This window comes from Ictidomys tridecemlineatus, chromosome 2 (assembly GCF_052094955.1).
Source record: "Ictidomys tridecemlineatus isolate mIctTri1 chromosome 2, mIctTri1.hap1, whole genome shotgun sequence".
Classification (NCBI taxonomy): Eukaryota; Metazoa; Chordata; class Mammalia; order Rodentia; family Sciuridae; genus Ictidomys; species Ictidomys tridecemlineatus.
In genome coordinates this window covers 20,572,821-20,593,436 of record NC_135478.1, presented here as the reverse complement: position 1 = coordinate 20,593,436, position 20,616 = coordinate 20,572,821, and the positions used below count along the sequence as shown (strand labels likewise).

General features: G+C 43.8%; 1 protein-coding gene across 1 annotated transcript in view; it reads left to right on the top strand.

The window, feature by feature from the left end:
• The first annotated feature begins 10,981 nt into the window (after positions 1–10,981).
• Positions 10,982–20,616, top strand: part of LOC144375027 (trafficking kinesin-binding protein 1-like) — a 50,740-nt gene continuing 41,105 nt past the window's right edge. Inside the window, exons 1-3 of the mRNA XM_078038063.1 lie at positions 10,982–11,071; positions 16,981–17,097; positions 19,864–19,964. Coding sequence (XP_077894189.1) covers positions 11,021–11,071; positions 16,981–17,097; positions 19,864–19,964 — 269 coding nt within the window. The 5' untranslated portion in view covers positions 10,982–11,020. The remainder of the gene's footprint in view (positions 11,072–16,980; positions 17,098–19,863; positions 19,965–20,616) is intronic.

The following is a 20,616-nucleotide window of genomic DNA, read 5'->3' as shown; positions in this document are numbered from 1 at the left end:
TGAAGGAAGGAAATCCTGATGATAAACCATGGCCCTGAGGCCTGTTTAGAAACAAGGACCTTAGCACATTTGCTATGATTATGCATATAAACTCTAGAGTAGAGGCAGTCATATCAACTGGGGGGCTAGCACAATAATCCAGGAGACGGATAGTTGGTGGCTCTGTTCCAGGTGGTGGTGGGGAAAGAGGTGAAGAGAGGATTAATTCTAAATGCATTTTGAAGCCAATCTGACAAAGAGGTTTGCTGAGGATTAGATGGAAGGTGAGAGGAGTCAAAGATCCTCCCAGGGCTTTTGACCTAAGCAGCTGGAAGGATGGAGTTGCCATCAGTTGAGTTGGGGAAGGTATTAGGTGGATAAAGTTTCAGGAGAAATCCATGAGTTGAAGTATGCACAGTTGATTTGAAATGTCACTAGGTGTCCAAGTGCAAATAATTCCAAATCTTTGCTCTTTGACTTGATTTATCACTTCCCCCTAGAATGAGGAAGCCTGATGTCAGTCCCTTTCAGCTCTCATTTCAGCATCTCTGGTGCACAGCACAGTGCCTGGACCACAATCATCTCAGTAAATAGCATTTGAGTGAATGGATGAAAAAAAAAATTGTATACTGCAGAGGTTCCAATTGAGGCCAAAGTTTGTCTTATTAAAGCTCCAATTCCACACTTGTTTTCCAGTCAGGAAGAGAATAACCATTTGGTTCTGTAAACTGCAGCTTCTAGTGTTCATTGGAAACCCATATTACTAGCTCATCACTTGTAAGTTGAAGTCCTTCTTCCCTGAAGTAGAGAGAAACTTCTCAGAGAGAGACACAGGAGTTTTCTGTCCTTCTTTTATAAGTGTGGCCCAGCCTGGATTCTGCTGGAGACATATTCAGTCAGAAGACAGGGCTTTGACAACATCTCAGCTCCAGGAGGGGCCGAGGGACTGCAGTGGAGCAGGAGATGCCCCTTCCTTGCTTCTTTCGTTTTGTGTGGATATGCTGTTTGTGTTGTGCCCCCATCTCCTAGGAAACCTGAAGAACATTCTAGAACAAGTTCTCTGGGAGCTTTCCTCTCTGTTCCAGTTGAAATCCAAGTAATTACAAACTGTCTGTTGGACACTTGTCAGGGGACCACAGCCAGGTGCCTCCTTTGCCTGGTGTCCAGCACAGAATAGGAGGAGCCCTTTTGGACACTCTGTACTTTCACCTTAATTCAGCCAGCTTGGCCTTTTGCACCAGTGTGACTCTATAATGAGGTGACTATCCAGCACCTGACCTCTGGTGTCACCTTCTTCATGGAGTTTTCCTTAACTAAAGATTGCCAAACAAACCTTAAAGCATCACTTGTTGTAATGTGATCATTAGTTAGTGGCTCATGCCACCTGCAACTCAACCCAAGTGTTCCATGACACTTGAGGGGACCCACATGCTTGGTCATGTGCTTGGACTTCATGAGAATGTTAATTGTCCAAAAGGCATCTAACCATTTACTCTCAATTTCCATTCTTATCTCATTGTGGACAGTTTGCAGACTGACGTAAGCCCTCAGACCATTCTTCAGGTAAGGCTGGTGTGGGGACTTCTATGGTATAAAGCACTTTTTGTTAAATATAATGATTTTCTGGTTAAATGATCAAGCTTTTGAACATAATTTGTTATTTTTGCTTCTAGAAAAATCCCCTTGATGGCACAGAGCAGTGGGGAGAAGTTGATGCCTTGGGATGGGCCCTTCTTCTCTTACTTAGCCTCAAAACAAACATAATCAGTGAACATTTCCGCTTGATGATACAGCCACCCCTCATGCAAAGAAACATAAATGCATGGTTTTCTTCAAACAGAAGTGCAGGATCTATAGGAGATGTCCAGGCCACATCTTGTCCTTCTTGACCCTGACTTGATGAACTGGAACCTGTGGGTGCATTGTAGTGTTAACTGTGGAATTGTTTAAGTAGGGGATGGAAGATTGAAAAAGCAAAAGGGAAAATTGGAAAAGCAATAGTACTCATAACCACGGGAATTAGAGCCCTTAATTCTGTAGGACTTGGGGAGCAAAGGAAATATGTGGCATTGTTTTCAAAAAAAAAAAATCAATCTTATTATTAAGTTTCTGTCTCTTAGCTCTGAATTCACCATTATATACCCTGCTGAGGCTTCTGTGTCAGGTGCTGCAGATAGGGAGACCCCTGAGGCCAGAAGGAGAAGCAAGAGACCTGTTTCTTCCTGCCTGTGAGCTGTCTCCCTCAGCAGCGCTTCTCCAGCCTGGCAACAACATGGCTCTCCCTCATCCTAGACCTGCCTCACCACAACACTCATTCCTCCTGCTCAGGGAGGGAAGTGGAGACGCACCCTCCCCTCAGAGCTCTGGGTTCACCTGCTCAGGACCCCCTCCTCTGGCCTTCTCAGTTTATTTTATTCTAACCTGTTTCCTTTGCTCCCCAAGTCTTACAGAATTGGGGGCTCTGATTCCTGTGGTTATCAGCACTATGTTTTCCCAACGTTCCCATTTGCTTTTCTAATCTTCCAATTTCTTCTAAAGCAATTTCCCATATTCTCTCTGTTGAAAAAAAGCCAGTCCTTCCTACTGGTTGATAATTGTGACTCATTCCTCCAGCACCTAGTTCAACTTTGTCCTCCGTTGGTAGAATTCTTTGTGAGAGTAATGAAAATGTTCATTTTAGCAAGATCCAAACCATATGTGGCCAGCCCTATAAGATGGGCTTTCCCGCATCAAAAATGCAGTGAAGGAAAGAAACCTTGATGATAAACTATGGCCCTGAGGCCTGTTTAGAAACAAAGACCCTAGCACATTGCTATGATTATGCATATAAACTCTTGAATAGAGGCAGTCATTTCAATTGGGGGGCTAGCACAATAATCCAGAAGACGGATAGTTGGTGGCTCTGTTCCAGGTGGTGGTGGAGAAAGAGGTGAAAAGAGGGTTAATTCTAAATGCATTTTGAAGCCAATCTGACAAAGAGGTTTGCTGAGGATTAGATGGAAGGTGAGAGGAGTCAAAGATCGTCCCAAGGCTTTTGACCTAAGCAGCTGGAAGGATGGAGTTGCCATCAGTTGAGTTGGGGAAGGTATTAGGTGGATAAAGTTTCAAGAGAAATCCATGAGTTGAAGTATGCATAGTTGACTTTGAATGTCACTAGGTGTCCAAGTGCAAATGATTCCAAATCTTTGCTCTTTGACTGAGGAAGCCTGATGTCAGTCCCTTTCAGCTCTCATTTCAGCATCTCTGGTGCGCAGCACACTGCCTGGACCACAATCATCTCAGTAAATAGCATTTGAGTGAATGGATGAAAAAAATTGTATACTGCAAAGGTTCCAATTGAGGCCAACGTTTGTCTTATTCAAGCTCCAAATCCACACTTGTTTTCTCGTCAGGAAGAGAATAACCATTTGGTTCTGTAAACTGCAGCTTCTAGTGTTCACTGGAAACCCATCTTACTAGCTCATCACTTGTAAGTTGAAGTCCTTCTTTCCTGAAGTAGAGAGAAACCTCTCAGAGAGAGACACAGGAGCTTTCTGTCCTTCTTTTATAAGTGTGGCCCAGCCTGGATTCTGCTGGAGACTTGTTCAGTCAGAAGACAGGCTTTGATAACATCTCGGCTCTAGGAGGGGCCAAGGGACTGAGGTGGATCAGGAGATGCCTCCTCCTGGCTTCTTTCTTTGTGTGCTGATATGCTGTTTGTGTTGTGCCCCCATCTCCTAGGAAACCTGAAGAACATTCTAGAACAAGTTCTCTGGGAGCTTCCCTCTCTGCTCAAGTTCAAATCCAAGTAATTACAAACTGTCTGTTGGACACCTGTCAGGGGACCACAGCCAGGTACCTCCTTTGCCTGGTGTCCAGCAGAGAATAGGAGGAGCCCTTCTGGACACTCTGTACTTTCACCTTAATTCAGCCAGCTTGGCCTTTTGCACCAGTGCGACTCTATAATGAGCTGCCTATCCAGCACCTGACCTCTGGTGTCACCTTCTTCATGGAGGCTTCCTTAACTCCCCATTTGAGTTTATGACCTGGGCAGTGCTAGGGGAATTGTGAGTTCTGGGTTATTGTGAAAGCAAATGACAGAATCTGTTACCTGTGGGTTGCACTGAGAGAGGGAGAGAAGCCCAGAAAACTTTCAGGATTCCAGACAACACTTGATAGACCAGCCTTTTGACTTGAATTACTTCAATGAAGGCATATATGTCACTTTCTTTTTATCTTACACATGTTCAAAGTGGAATTTTTCAAAGTGATTAACCAAGTAAACCCTAACAGAATGTCATTAAATTCTTCCAGAGGAGTCTAGATGAATCTAGAAAAGACATTGAGCTGATCTTGCCTCCCCACTCCCCTACCGTAGTCTTGAAGGTGAGCCTGAGTTTGTAGAATCACCCATCTCAGTTGGCCCTAGAATGGGAAGCTCTCTACTCAGGGCCCTGGGAGCAAGGGTCTATGGTCACCATATGCCCCAGATAGTTACCCTTTACTCTTCCTGGATCTCCCAGATCCACATGCTGCAAAGCTCTGTGTGATAAGGGGACAGACCCTGAAAAAGATGAATTGACCCAGTGCTGTCATCCTTGTTACATTTCTGAGTCACCACCTTTGAAGGAAGGACATTCATCTTTGTGATTCACAATTTTCATCTGCAGAGACTCCAACACTCCCCACAAAAACACAAGGCAGGAAGGAGCCAAGGTTCTTGGTGGTGTCTCCCATCCCTTGGCTAATTTCTGACAGCTGTGGTCAAGAGACTTGATTTGGCCTGACTTTTCTTTTTCCTTTGTTAACTTCCAAGGAGTCATAGGTAAAGTTGACAATTGTTTAGCATTTAGATTTATTTATGGTTTGATTTTTTTTTAAGCAATTAAGTTACCGGATTAAGTTTGTGCAAAAATGAAGATGCTTATCTATGTAGTATCTAGTTAAATTCAAAAGCACAGAGACAGGAGTTTAAAGGACATCTATTTTGTAATGCCTGGAAACTTGGCTTGAATGGTGACTCATGTAGGATTTTATGGGAAGCTTTTCAGCTGGGCTCTCAGGTTCTGAACCTCCACCCTCCACCTTGTGACAGGGCAGACAGTAAGTAGTAAGTTGCCTTCCCTGAGTGTCCAGGGCCACACAGAATGATACTTTTTCATCTTAAAAACTGCTGCTGCTGGTCATAGTGAGAGAGGGCCCTTCCACTGCCTTGTGGACTTTTCATTTTTCTTTCTTTCTTTCTTTAGATACCAGGGATTGAACTCAGGGGCACTCAACTACTGAACCACACCCCCAGCTCTTTTTTGTGTTTTATTTAGAGACAGGGTCTCAGTGAGTTGCTTAGTGCCTCGCTTTTGCTGAGGCTGGCCTTGAACTTGAGATTCTCCTGCCTCAGCCTCCTGAGCCGCTGGGATTACAGGTGTGCGCTACTGTGCTTGGTGTACTCATTTTTCTGACACCTAATTACCAGTTCTGCCTTGACTGGGCATATCAGAAATCCTAGGGGCGTATATATATATTTTGAAAGTTTATTCAATATGCATGTGTTTTTTATAATTAAAAACTATAGAAAACAAAATTTTCTGTAATAATAAAATTAATAAATTGAAACAAATTCTAGGGTACAGATGATAGAAGGAAAAATTATTAGATAGTATTTGGATTCTAAAAAACAAATTGAAAATCTTTTTTAATGAAAGTAATGACCCTATAAGCCAAACAGAATACAAACAACCCCAAATGTAAATATATGGACAGTCAAGAATATTTGTGGATATGGCTTCTGGGTCTTCTTAGAGTTAGGAGGAGGCAGGGTCAGAGGTGTTTTTATTTTTTTACACAAAGACACACAACATATACATTTAGGTATGGTGAGTAAATTATTGACTTATTTATTCACTTCAGAAATATATAGATGTATCACACTGACATTAATGGGAGAAACTGAATTATCTGAACTAGCTTAAGAGATGAGAGGAGTATAACAAATTAGAACAATTAAAAAGAAAAAGAGGTGATGAGAGCTATTTGTTCCTTCTACCAAAATGAACGAGGAGTGAGATTTTCTAATATTTCTTAAAGACCACAAATAGGGTTGGTGGAAGCATCAAGGGGGCTTATCAGGCCTGTTAATGTGACATGTGACATGGAGCTGAGGTCCCTTAGGAAAACATATTGCTGGAGACAAAACCTGAAGTTCCCTGCTTGGGTCTCAGCTCTGGCTGCTGCAGACAGCCCTCCCACGGCTCCCACCCTGCACCTCAGTGTCTCCCCATCACTGTTGTTTTCTTCCCTTGTGGGTTTGCACCCGGGCCCTCACCCCCAGTTACTCCTGAGCTTCCTACTGGCCACGGTTCCTTTGCCTGGAACAGGGACTTGTTCCTACTCAGGGCCTGCCCACATAGATACTTGAGAATTTTTTTGACTATCATCTCATGCCAGTGAGTAGAAGGTGGAAAATGGGTGCCAGCATTTATTCTCCAATTTGTTTGGGGCGTGGTTTAATTTTCATCCAAGTTGCACTACTGGATTTTGGACTAAAACACCTCTCAGAATGGTGCCCCCGCAACCCAGTTAGCCCTGACAGCCCAAACACACATCTCCCTCCCTCTGATCAGCCAGCCCAGGCCTACTCATTCCACCTTGCCCTCGTGATACCTTCCTCTGTCTGCCTTCCCCAAAATGAGCACTTGATTCTCGCCTCATTTCAAAGTGGATTCTGCCCCAGTGGCACCCAGTTGTGATGCTGGCGGGAGGAAAGGAGGGGTCCTGCCACTATGGGTTGTGGTCAGCCCTGTGGGCCTGGCACATCATCCTGCAGTGATATGACTTTCACAAAGCCCTTGGTTTCACTGGGCAAGTTCCATGTTGCTTCTGACTTGTCATGTGCCCATCTGAAAGGGGGACATCAAACCTAGGAGGTAGACTGCTCTTGTTCCCCTCCTCTGGCAAGAGGTGCAGATCCTGTGCTTTGTGATTCACCTCCTGCTTTATCTGAACTCACAGATATCTCAGGGAAAGAGCCCACTTCTCTCTATTCCACTGCCAGCCAGAACCTTCCTGGATTAGTCCAGCAGTCAGGACTCTGGTCACTGTAAATTGCCTTGAATCCCCTCCCCCATGGCTCCCCAATGAGATCAAAATGTTTTCTGAAATACAAACCTCACACTTTCCCTTTGAAAAACCCTGCAGTGGATTTTCATTGTCCTGTGATAAAAATTCTGTAGAGAGGCTCCCCAGGCCTTGAACCCCCAGACACCTCTCCTTGGCTTTCCTGTTTCCCTTGCACCCCAGGAGGGCAGGTGACCTGACTCATTGGGCATAGAGCCTGGTGATGATAATGAATGCCGTTTAGGTGTGAGTTCACTAGTACTAGAGGCTACATAAGTGTGTCACGTGGCTACTTGATGACCTAGACAGGGTACGTTTAATTTCTTTTTCTAGGATTTAGACCATAATGTTAATGTGTTAGTTATTATGGAGGTTTGGGGCTGTTCCTTTATCTTCTTTTTTTGTTTTGTTTGGGGGCATTGGAAGTGAGTTTACTTGGTAGTGCTCTCTGGGTCAGAAAAGGAGCTTCCATTTGAAACACCATTCCTACAGAGAGAAAAACTTGCCCACGGTTTGTTGTAGGTTTAGTGTCTAGAAATTTGGTGCTTGAAAAGCACAGCCTGTACTTATCTTACACTCTAATGGCTTGGTTTCTTATTTTCCCTGCCTCATTGGTCTTAGCCCTGCCCCCTTACTTCTTGGAAGAGGAAACCCAAGACTCAGCCATTAAGAGACCTGCCCAGGCCTCCTGGCCTTTGTCTCCTGTAAAAATCTAAGCCTCAAAGTCAAGACTCTTCCTCCCCCAATACCATCAGCGCTTCTTACTCTGTTCACACACATCCTGAGCACTGTTGACTGGTTCCAGCCTGGCCTCTCTCTTGTGTCCTTTGTGGCTCTCTGTCAGACTGGCCTAGGCCTAGGATCAGTCCCTGCAGTGCAACCCTATTCTCCCCATTCTCTGTGACATTGTGTTCTTGACATCTATGGAGTCACCGCTAGAACTCCACCTGCCATGCAGGGTTGCTATGAAGGTTCAATCAGAAGGACTATCATGTCCTGAGAGACAGCATAGGGGCACGATAGGTGTTAGCCATGCTCCTGCTGGGGACACTGTTCTTGTTTTGCATTTGCCCTTGCTAGCTGTATGGCATTGAGTGAGTTATTTTCTTTTTCTGGGCCACAGTTCTCCATTTGTAAAATGGTGTTGGTGAAAGTGCCCACCCCATGATATTGCTCTGAGGATTACTAGAGAGAATCCACACAGAGGGTTATGAATGACCTGGCCATAGACGTATTCTCAGTGGGATCTGCTCAGATGGATAACCTGAGCACTCTGAGTTGACCCCTACATGATGTAGAAAGGCACAAGACACCGCACTGTACCCCCATGAAGGTGTACACTTATTATCTGTCAATTGTTAAAAAAAAGTTCTATTGCTTCTGGTATAAATTTCTCTTAAAATAAGCTTGGAGACTACCCTAGAACCTTATATTGTGGCTGACTATATATTTTCCCTGAAAAGTATTTAAAGTAATCCCCCCAATGGTTATTGTAGAATAAAAAGAAAATTAAAATTTGTGAATGTATCCAAATGTCAGCTTCTTTGTGGCTATCTTTAATTTTTTTTACTGAATACTATAAATTTATACGCTTCTCTCTCCCCCCAAATTGGTATAATATGTACTTTTAAAACTATAACTGGAATAATAACACACTTCCTTGCAATAGAATAGGCAGTAGGTTTTCACTTATACCTCTGACTTGTCTAATTAGATTCAGTCAAAGGTCCTTGCACTTATGGGGGTGCCTGAACCCTGTTCCTTCCCCCCAGCTACAGTTGTGCCATTTGGGGTGTGAAGGGGCACCCCAGCCTCCTTTCACTATGTGCGTGGTGTCAGTGGGTGCCTGATAAAGTGATGCTAGCAAGATCATTGGTGTAGCTGTGTATTTTTGTTGCAAAGGTATTTTAAAGCTTTTTGAAATTAGCTTTATAAAAGGGTAACACAAGGAATCCTTGTGGTGGTAGATACGTAAACATGCACAGGCTGAAGATTGTACAGAGCTTCATGTACACCTGGTCAGATACACACACACACACACACACACACACACACACACACACTGTAGGTAAAACTGGGGAAATCTGAGGAAGATGCATGGATTGTGTCAATGCTGTATTCCTGTTGTAGTATCATGTGATAATTTTGCAGAATGTAACCATTGAGGGAACCTGACTCCAGGGTGTGCGGGATCCCTCTCTAATTTCTTACAACTACATGTGGTTACATGTGACTGATTGTATGAATAATTACAGTGATCTTGGTTCACAAATGGAGCTCTAAAGGTTTAAGTGTAATCTCTGATTAATGTAATGCTAGAGAAATAGCAGCTCTGAAACTTATTCTAGAAGAACATCACATCTATGCAGGAGGAAAATTAACTCCTGGTGGTAGGAATCTTCACATAGGATTTCTTGTGCCCTGGAGCTGATGGACTATCTAGGGCAATTAGAGCTGGACTTCATCTACATCAAATTAGATTCTGGTTGAAGCCTACTCTTATAAATATCCTTTGCCAATCCCTCCCAGGCAACTCTGTGTGAGGCAAGGGAAAGGGAAATGACTCAGGCCATGAGTATCCCTGCAGCAGGCAGGAGGTATCCTGCCATGGAAGTGCTGAATGGAGGGCAGGGGGCAGAGGGCCAGGCTCCTGGCTTGGAGGACTCAGTCTGGTCGGTTTCAGATTCAGGACCAGATTTCAAGGTTCCTCCTTAAGCTAGAAAATCATTCCAACAGCTCAGATTTCTCTGAGCTCATTTGCTAGGATGATCTCTACTTGCATTTAATAAAATATTTAAAGACCTATTGAATTCCAGTTACAGTTTGCCATTAGTAATGCCCCTGAATATGAGTTACTAATACACTTTAATTCCTAATGCCTTGCATGGGCTATTACTGAATGGGCTGGACCACTAAGAAAGCATCCACTCCTAACAGAATTATTCTCCAGTGTTTTAGTTATGAAGCATTACTAAGAAGTTTTATTTAGCATCAAAGTGACAAGGTTTAAGAAATTTGCACTTTGGCCCTGAATCCATTTACATTCACTCTGTCCCCTGTAGAAGAAAACCTGTGCTACCTTCTCTGTGTTTGTTGAACTGCAAATCAATTCTTTGCCACTGATTTAAAATAAAACAACTCTGAGGTTTTGTATTTTTTGTTTGTTTGTTTGTTTTTTGGCACACTTCTTTCCTTGCACAACCCTTTTCTTCATTAGAAGGAGAACAAAGACACATAGTCCTAAAGCAGCTTGTGAGCCCCCTCTGTGACCACAGTGAAGTGTATGTGTAATGAAACCACAGTGTGTGTGTGTGTGTGTGTGTGTAGCAGCAACAGCAACAATAGTAGTAGTGTTTTTAAAAATATATATGTATCACCCTAGTTTCCTGGTATGAACGCTGGTTGCGTAGGCTTAGAATTGAGGCCATTTGGGAAGAAGGGGCCTGTGCTATTAGGAAATTACCAGTTTAAGGTTGTTGTTCAGTAATTAAACCAATTGCTGCTTCCTGAAAGCTCCCGTTCTCTCCATGTGAATCTGTCCAGTCAATAGGCTCTGGATCCTATGGGAATTATGGAAATTGATTCATGGGAGCTGTGCTGCTGACCTCCTCCCCATTCACTTCAATTTGCTGAGTCTGTATGGGGCCAGACCCTATTTCATTGCCACCACCAGACCTCACCTTGAAGTCAGGGCTTCATAGGAACTCCATGACAACTCTCCTTGTCACAAACCTGGGCTTCCTCAATGGAACTGGGGCATGAGACCCCTGGGGTGCTGAGTACAGTGTGGGTTGAACCCAGCAAAATCCATTATCCTTCATGCCTAATAAGCAGAGACAATTTCAGGGCCAGTGTTTTACATGTACCATTTGTTGGGTGGGGTTGTGGCACCACAGTCTCACTGTGACTTCTGTTTCTTACAGTTTTATGTGCTGAAAGAGTTGGCCAGATGACTAAGACATACAATGACATAGGTGCTGTTACTCGACTTCTTGAGGAGGTTAGTATTCAGGGGAAGACAAAAAAGGTTGCTTATAATTGATCGATCGTAATTTATATTGATTAGTGCAAACGTTACTATTTCAGCAGGAGTCCTAGAGATTGGGCCTCCTTGGGGTATAATTTAATGGCTTTACTTTTTCAACTAGTGGTTATGTAGCTGACCTTGGTAGCTGTAGTTTTCTGCAAGTGTTTTAGGTTTTTAAAGGAACATACCATTGACACAAAATATGGTAGCATTCAGATACTTGCTAGAATACCCAGTTTAATATTTGAGAACCACTAAAATATATTTTAAATCCCAAATGTCAGAAAAATACATGATTGTCCCTGTCTTTCTAACCTATTTTAAGTTTTTGCTTATATCAGGCTAGTGTGATATTACAGTGTCAGTGTGGGAAGAAGTAAAATAAGCGTGGCAAGGAAAATCTAGAGAAGTGGCTTAGGATTAGGCAACTACTTGAGGACTGGTTCTCAGTTTCTTCTGAGCATTCCATTGGCAGAGAATTGAGGTCCGAAGGCCTCAGAAAAAGGAGCATGACACGCGCATCCATAGGCCTCTCCCAGGCTGGAGCAGGTAGGGTTTTAGCTAGTATTTGCTAAGTGCCCCAAATATCCCAGCACCACTGAATCCAGCCTTTAGTGAACAGGTGCTGGCTTTTAGATCTGTGTTTCTGCTCTAGACTCCAGAATGACTTTGGGCTCATGACTGTTCATTCACATCTTCCCTGGAAAAAGAGTAGAAGGGATGGGAGACTGAAATCATTGCTACCATTTTTGGGGCACTGGGAAGACAAGGTTGAAACCTGGGTGGGACCTGGACCAGTATGGGGGGGGACCCAAAGCTTTTGCAGTGACTCTCTGTTCTCCCTGTTTCGTGTCTCTGTCTCCCTGTGTTTCTCCCTTCTGCACAACCAGCCTCCCCACACCTGCCCTGCAACACACTCCTGTCTCGTTCTCTTGAAGGGGAAGTTGCAAACTCTTCAGGGCCATATAAATGATGTCAGGGTTTGTTTCTGTGTGACTGGGCATGGGGGAAAGCATTTTGGGGCCTTGACCTTGTGCCTTCTGGTGGCATCCAGAATTGCAGCCATCTTGGTGGTGGCATTGGCCATGTGGCAGGTTCACATGGTTGGGCCCAGGGGACTTTTTAAACCTTAGATATAATAGATCTTTGATGAAATATCTGTTTCTTACTATTTGGGATAAAACTGAACTGAGAGCTGAGTGTTTTCTACAGGCCATCTCATTAATTCTGTAGTAGCTTTCAGAAGTTGATATTGCTGTTTCCTCCATTTTATATGGAAGGAGCCAGAATTCAGTGGGACAGGCACCAAGATTACTTGGCAGATTCCCAGCCCTGCCCCTTAGCCCCCCTTGCCTGGTGGGTCTGTTGCTCTTGACAGTTTTGTTTGCTGGCCCATTTAGTCTTTGTTAATACAGTTGTCCGTGGGACACTTACTTGGAAAATGTGACCAGGGCACAGCAGCCTCTGGGTGTGCACTGCCAAGGTCCTTGCTGAGGCTTGTCTGAGCTGGCAGTGCTGTGTAGGTAAATGCTCCACAGGGCTCCTGCTCTCTGCTAGGACATGCAAGGACCACTTTTATTTTTTCTTTTTACTTTCTCTCTCTCTCTCTCTCTCTCTCTCTCTCTCTCTCTCTCTCTCTCTCTCTCTCTTCCCCTTCCCTCCCTCCCTCCCCCTCTCTCTCTCTCTTTTTTGTGTGTGTATGTTGAGGAGGGCTCATGGTTTAGGAGGTCTCAGTCTCTAGATGGCTGACTGGGCCCAGGTGAGGCAGACCATCATGATGGAAAGGTATAGAGGAAGAAGCAGCTCCTTGGTTACAAGAAAGTAGAGAGAGCACAGGATCATTTCTAAGGAGCCAAGGACATAAGTTTTTTTTATGTAGATACTTAGTATCAAGAATTCATTTTCCAGAGGCTGGCATATAGCTCAGTTTGTATATTACTTGCCCTGCATGTACAAGGCCCTGGGTTCAATCCCCAGCACCACAAGAGGGAAAAACAAACAAATAAATAAGTAATTCACTTTCCCTCTAGTTTATTTCCTGACCGAATGTTGCTATATGAAGAATATAGTCTCATATTTTTTAAAAATTGAGTTGCTGGAAAGAATATTGGTAGGGTAATTTCTTCACATGAGTGTTTCATTGTGGCTTCTTTTATTTTTAAAGAGTTATCATGTTTTTAGTTTTTTTTTAATATATATATATTTTTTTAGTTGTTGATGGACCTTTATTTTATTTGCTTATTTATATGTGGTGCTGGGAATCTAATGCAGTGCCTCATGTATACAAGGCAAGGGCTCTACTGCTGAGCTACAACTCCAGCCCCAGGTTATCATGTTTTTATCTCTGTGTTTTATAAATAGCAACACCATTTTGTTCTTGCCCTGATAAAATCCCAGATGAATTTACTACCTTTCTCTGGAAGCATTTGGTTAAAGTCTAGCTGCACAAGTCATGTGACAGCTGCACCCTGCTGTGCTTTTCACTGGCCTTTGCCTCTGTTTCCTCTGCTCATTTGTGTTGGTTTGCATGCTGGCCACATGCAGGCTGGTGCCAGGGAGTTGCACAGGATGCTGAAGCACAGCCCTTGAATGTGGACTGTGCTCCTGGTTTAAGGGGAGGAGGCTGCTGCAGCTCACCCTGGCTCCCTGCTGTTGGGAATATACCTTTGGGTAGACCTTGTCTTGTCCCCTCTCTCTCTGAGAGAGAGAGAGAGAGAGAGAGAGAGAGAGAGAGAGAGAGAGAGAGAGAGAGAGAATGAATGAATATGTTCCACTGTCCCCTTAGTCATGCTTTTATCCTAAAATTAGTGAATGGGATGAGTCAGCTGCTACAAGAGGGAGGCAGGCTGTTCCTTCTCTAGTGGGTGCACTGTCAGTGCAGGGTTTTGTTGCAAGACCAAAGGCTGAGTCCAAGCAGCAGTCTTCAAAAGCAAAACAAAGCAAAGCATAGCCAAAGGGAGGGAGCAGGCAGTTAGAGCAAGCTCCACCTTGCCTCATTTCCCACATGATAAGAGGATTAGGTTTTCCTAATAATTTACTACTTCCAAGGGCCTAAATTATTTGTAGTCTCTTATTCTCTTATGGTTTTATCCACTAGTCATTTCCTAGCTGTTTCCTGAATTTAGAAGCAAACATTTGTCATATGATAATTGGTAGTAAGAAATGGGAGCTTTTTTTTTTCCCCCATCTTGTGATTTTCTCCAAGGAAACTCAACTAGCCTGATGCATTAGTAAAACTAGAGCAAAAAAGACCAGAGATGGTATAATAATTTTGGAAGTGTTTTTCATTTCATTCATAAATATTTTTACTGTAACTTCCTGCTTTTTTTTTTTTTTAACCAGCCAAGAATGTTCTTTGTGATGACTGTAGAGATAAGGTTTCCTGTGTGCAGATGCCAGCCCTCCATGGGGCCAGGAGAGGCTGAAGGCCCCAGAGCTGGGGTTGGAGGTGTGAATGCAGGGCAAAAGCCTTCCTTGTTGAGCTACCACTTCACTTGTCCCCCCCTCCCCCCCCCGCCCCTCCCCGCCTGTTTCCATTGTTCTTGGGTGGTGGCCCTCAATGCCCTAGGAAGCCATCCCTCCTTCTTTGGGTTCCCTGGCAGTGCCTTGCCTAACCTGCCTTCAGCCTTGTAATTTTTGCTCAATTTGTCTGCAGGGAAACGTGCAGACAAAATGTGGCTGAGGTGTGCAAAGGGTCTGTGCTTGCTGGGGCTCAGCAGCCTGGAAAGCAGTGCAGAGCAGGGAGGCAGAGAGTGAGCTGATGGGCGTTATTTAAGCACCATTGGGCACTCAGTCTAAGAGCTTGTTCTAGCAGAAAAATTTAATAGACTCAAGTTAGATTTATGGAGACTTTGCTTCACAGAGAAGTGTCCTTTGTAGTGCAGTTTTAGCCAAATGCAAAGCTGAAACCCACTTGGACTGGGTGCTGAGACACTGGAATTCTGTACCTATTCCCTTGCACACAGTTCTTTGAATTCTTTCCCTTAGATACCAAGTAAACACAACTGTTGAGTCTGAGAATTGACAAAGGGATGTGAGATAAGGAAGCTTCCTGGTAGATGCTGTGGCCAGCAGGAATAAATGCACAGAGATGAGCATCTAGATGGATTGGGCAGAGCCACTGTGTCCCCTTCGCTGCATGGGAGGGTCCTTTCCACATGTGCTGAGTCTCTAGGTGGTAAGGGAACAGTGGTAAGGGAACTATTTCTAAGATGCTAGAAATAAAAACTGTATTTTCCTTTTGTCATACAACTTAGTCATAAAGCTAGATTTTTTTTTCCCAAGGCGCTCTCAGCTAGCCTGCCCCCTTCCTTACCCTCCATTTAACAGACAAGGGAATTGTGCCACTGGGATGTTCAAACTGTTGTACTCAACTTAGAGTAGGATGGCTCACCTGGGAGCAGTTAAACTGGTGACCAGTGCCTGCTGTAAGAAACACAGCTTAGGGACCAGGATGTGGCTCAGAGGTAGAGTGAGTTCTTAGCATGCACCAGGCCCTGGGTTCCATCCCCAGCACCAAAGAAAAGAGAAAAGGAATGAGTCTTAGGTTTTTGTCCCGGTACTCATACAGGTAAACATGTGATAAACAAAAGTTTAAACATGAAATAGTGCCCTTATCATGTGCATGCACTCTGGTATTTTTCAGTTTTGTGCTATTGTTTTGAATTCAAAACAAAATGCTGGTAACTGAATGATGACTAAAATGATATTTCAACCCACCTAGGGGTCATAAGATGTGTTTCGAAACAACTAACCCACAGTGTTCCTGATGCTGGTGAAGCCAAAGCCATTTGCCTCAGGCCACATGGGTGGTTAATAAGTGGGTGTTGGAGCATAACCTGGGACTCCTCTCCAGCTTTGTTTCTTCTCCCCCAAACTACAATGTTTCCATGCTTTTAAAATACTGGCGAACAGAATAATTAGTGTAAGACTGCTACAGAAATGTGGTTTCCCAGAGCCCCCTCTTCTCATCATCCCCTGTCCCCACCTAGCAGTGACAGGTGGAGTATGACCATAGAGGCAAGGATGGATGCTGTGGGGATCATGAGTGTGCACTCAGGGAAGCCATCTGTCCATCATCCAGGACATCTTTCTTCTCTCATAGACAGTCCTGTCTTTATGTGCCACACTGGATTTTCCAGCGTGTGCTGCTCTGTCTAATTGAGGTCATTGACCAAACCATCAGAAAATCCTGTGTCTGAGCACATTGCCTCTAAAGTAGGGCAAATGTGTGCATCATCTCTGCATTTTGAAAGACTGTTGTTTGTTTTTAATAGAGCCTACATAACCTCTCCTAAGCAAAACACAAAATAGCAAAACAAAACAGATGTAGTTGTGTCTCAGAGTGACTTTAAATGTTTTTGTTTCATAGGAGGCAAAAATAAGGAACTCAGTGCATTCCAGCCTGGTAAATGGTACAGAGGCTGCCCCCCTGTGCCAGATCTCAGCTGCATTGTGAGAGCATTTTAGAACTTCTTCATTCCTCTTACAAAGAGTTATTGGTGTTTCCATGTGCTGAGCCCTGGCATTACAGCAGCCCAGTGGCAGGTGGAGAGAAGCTGTATCAACGATTGCACAAACACCAAAAGCAGTTGTGCAGAAGTGTCTTTGGAAGCATTTTTCCCACTGTGGGAACAAAGATTTGTTTTCATCACATCTTCAGGCTTCCCTTTGGTTGCTTCATGTCTGCGTAGCTCTCGTACATACGTGGGCAGAGTTTACTCCTCTTTAACAGGCGTCAAATGCTGACACTGATGGTGAATTATCAATTCTTTTGTTATTGCTGGATGCCCTTGTTTTCCTCACTTGACATCAAGCCCTAATGGCTCCTTCAGGACATGGGGGTATTTTTGAATCCTCCTTCTCCCTCTTGCCTTTTGTAGAAAGAAAGGGATTTGGAGTTGGCTGCGCGGATCCGCCAGTCGTTGTTGAAGAAGAACAAGACTTTAACTGAGAGGAACGAGCTGCTGGAGGAGCAAGTGGAACACATCAGGGAGGAGGTGAGGCACGATGGACTTGGGAGCAAGGTGGAGGGAGATGGGTTGGAGAAGCCACCCTGAGGGAGCACCCAGACCTGAGCCAGGGCTCCTGTCAGAAGTGGCCTCCTGGAGGCCGGAAGCTGGTGTCCTGCAGCTCTTTTCTCACACATCATGGACGGGTCTCTCAGGGTAGGCACAGTCCTTAGTTAGTAGGCCTACAGTACCCTGTCATGTAGGCAGGCTGGGCAGCAGGGACCGGTCACAGTCCTCCCCTTCTCAAAGTGCAGACTCCAACCTCAGAGCTGCTCCATGCTCAGCAGAAGCACATACAGGCCAACACAACAGCAAGTGAGCAGAAGGTGGCTGGGCCAGAGAAGGCCACCTCCTGCTGCAGGGGAGGGTGGTGACTGGCATTCATCCTTGTAATGTAATATCATATGTATAGGGAAAAAAATTAGCCTATTGTTTTCATGGGAAAAAAACCCTGTTATTTTCATGATGCCCATCTTGGCTGGTGACTGTCAATGGCTACAGGAAGGGCACAAAATGTTTTGACTTATCAGACTTATCCTAAGAGGATGAGAAGGATCCACACCTGTTTTCTGAAGCCATGTGGTGTGGCCAGGAGGAAGGAAGCAATGGTGTCAGCCAGAATAGGAGTAGGAAGCTGAGAGTCAGGCCCTTGTTTCCTGTCACCCTATTTCCACAGTGAATTTTGACTGTGAAATTTTGACAGTTTTTTTTTTTTTTTAAAGGAAGCTTCTCTCTTATTTTTCTATCAGGAACTTCCTTATTGGGAGTGTGCGTCCTTACCTATGTCCCTAAGATGTAATCAAATTTTCTTCTCACTGAAACGATTCCCAACCTGGGTTTAATGGCAATTTTAATAAGATGAAGTTGAGTTGTCATACTATATGAAAAGATTTAATCCCAGGCTATCTTTAAAGATGGTGAAGTAGAATACTGTTGTGTTCTAGGAGAAATAAAGTTGACCCCTGTCTTCCCTGCCCCTAGCATCGTGACCTGAAGTCATCCTCCCTTCTCTTAGGTGACCATGAAGAAAGTGTGGGGGTTAGCCTGGGACCCTTCTTACAATTTTTCATTTTTTAATTGGTACACTATATTTATACTTAATGGTGGTATTTTTTGTTAACACATTCTTACATGCAAACAGTATAACACTATAATTTGGACAATATCATTTTCCAGTATTTCCCTTTCCCCTTTTCTCCTTCCTCCCCTTGGTCCCTTACCCTTTCCTCTACTGATCTTCCTTAGATTTATGTGAGATTTCTATCTACTTTCTTTTCTTTTTTCCTCTCTAGCTTCCACATATGAAAGAAATCATAAAGCCCTTGACCTTCTAAGGTTGGCTTATTTCACTTATCATGTTCTCTAGTTCCATTCATTTTTCTGCAAATGAAATATTTTCATTACTCTTCATAGCTGAATAAAACTCCACAGAATAAGTATACCACGTTTTAAAAAAATCATTCCTTGTCCATTTATTGATGGACATTTAGGCTGCTTCTATAGTTTTCAGACTGCAATTTTGTTGTTGTTGAAACGAGGGATTGAACCCAGGGGTACTCTAACACTGATCTATATCCCTAGACCTTTTTATTTATTTCTTAAATTTTGAGACAGATTCTCATTAAGTTGCCCAGGCTGGGCTTGAACTTGTGATCCTTCTGCCCTCAGCCTCCCTAGTAGCCACCTCGCCCCTTCTGGGCAGAGGAACATGCCACTCAGGAACCAATAAATCACATTACCATTCTTTCATGGAATTCCTTACCACGTATAAAGAATATCCTATTCTCTGGGATTGGAAATGTTTTGTCCCCCTGCCTTGGAAAAGCTTTGAATTTACAAAGTATAGCATATTCCTCTTTGGCACATCATTGAATGATCAGTCTAGGTGTTGAAGACTTTGTGTATATAATAAATTGGCTTCTCCTCGGGAGAAACAGTTCACTCCCTGTGTTGGGTCGGAAATTGGACTTAACCGTAGACCTCACATCAAGTTCTAAATAAGAAAGGAAACAGAGTCGCACTACTCTTTTTAGTACTGATTTCATGTTCATCAGTACTAAATATTGGAAGGGCAAATGAAGAGTTTTATAGCAAAAGTTTTTTACTTTAAAACCTGAAATAAATCTCCATGATTTGCCAAACCACCATAGCAGTAGTTGTGTGATCAGTTTTTGATAGTTGCTCTTTTCCTCCTGTATCTGAAATTTCTGTTTAGGGATTGTTGAGTGAAGAGCAAGGACTGACCGAGAGTGTCCAGGAGCCCCATGAAAGTGTATCAGTCACCAGGTGGGGCTGTGTGGGCTTCCAGGTAGGGTGGACTAGCTGCTTATGGCAGCCCACCAGAGCTGGCACCTCCATGATCCTGTTCTGAGTTGGATTTGGTTCCAGTAGAAGTGAATGGCCTCTTCTTTCATTTGGTAGTGTGTCCAGCTGGTCATCTGACTACTTCCAAAGCCCAGAAGTAATCTCATGTCCTCCATCATCATTCTAGAGCCTTCGTGTCCCTTTTCTATACCAAAATTAAAATTATTAATTTAGAGAAGGAGATTTCTGCCTTCAAGCAATGGATTCTGTTTTTCTTAAGTGAGGTCAGACTCAACTCATAGAAACGCCTATTTTGTTGAGTAGCACATAATCGATTAGTGCCTTCACTTTCAACGGGAAATTTGTCTCTAAGTAGTAAGTGTTTGAGTACAAGGAGGACATTATCGCCTCTTAGAAAGCAAAAGGTGAGCCTGGCTCTTGTCTGTGCAGGTTTCTCAGCTCCGCCATGAGCTGTCCATGAAGGATGAGCTGCTCCAATTCTACACCAGTGCTGCGGAGGACAGCGAGCCAGAGTCTGTCTGCTCAACCCCGTAAGTCACCTGGGGGCTGTGTTTCTGGAGGCCAGGGCACAGGCTGCTGTTGATGTCATTGGAGTCACGTAGGCAGGGTCACCTCCACCAGCAGCACAGGTCAGCCTTCCCCAGAATAAGCATCTCTAAGTGCCTCAGATGGATTGATTTGTACTATTTTTGTGGGACATAGAAGGGCAGGTTTTAAATTTTCCTCTTACTGGGTCTTATTGCTTACTTATCAGGTCAGTTGATTTGCTCTGGCATGTTAAGATATTAAAAAAAAAAAAAAAAAGGTAGTGGGCTTTGCTGTTAAAGGAACACAGGGTTCTGAAGCCAGATGTGCCATGGCAGGTCCTTGCGACAGAAGGTGTAGGGGCTGTTCTGAGAATCAGCAGAGCCCCGTGTGGAACTCTAGAACCTGATGGCCTGAATTCAATCTTAGCTCTGTGACTTAACCTGCATGCTCCTGGCCACGTTACTTAATTTTTGTGCTGTTTCCTCATTAGTAAAATGAAGCTACTAATAGCAGTTAAGTCATAGAGTTCTAGCATCGAGTTAATACATGCAAAATACTTAAAGCAGTTCTTAGAACATAGAAATGCATCCTAGATATCAAATAACCCTCCAGGCATCCCAGAATTGTGTTGGCTTTGTGTAGATTCCATCCCTC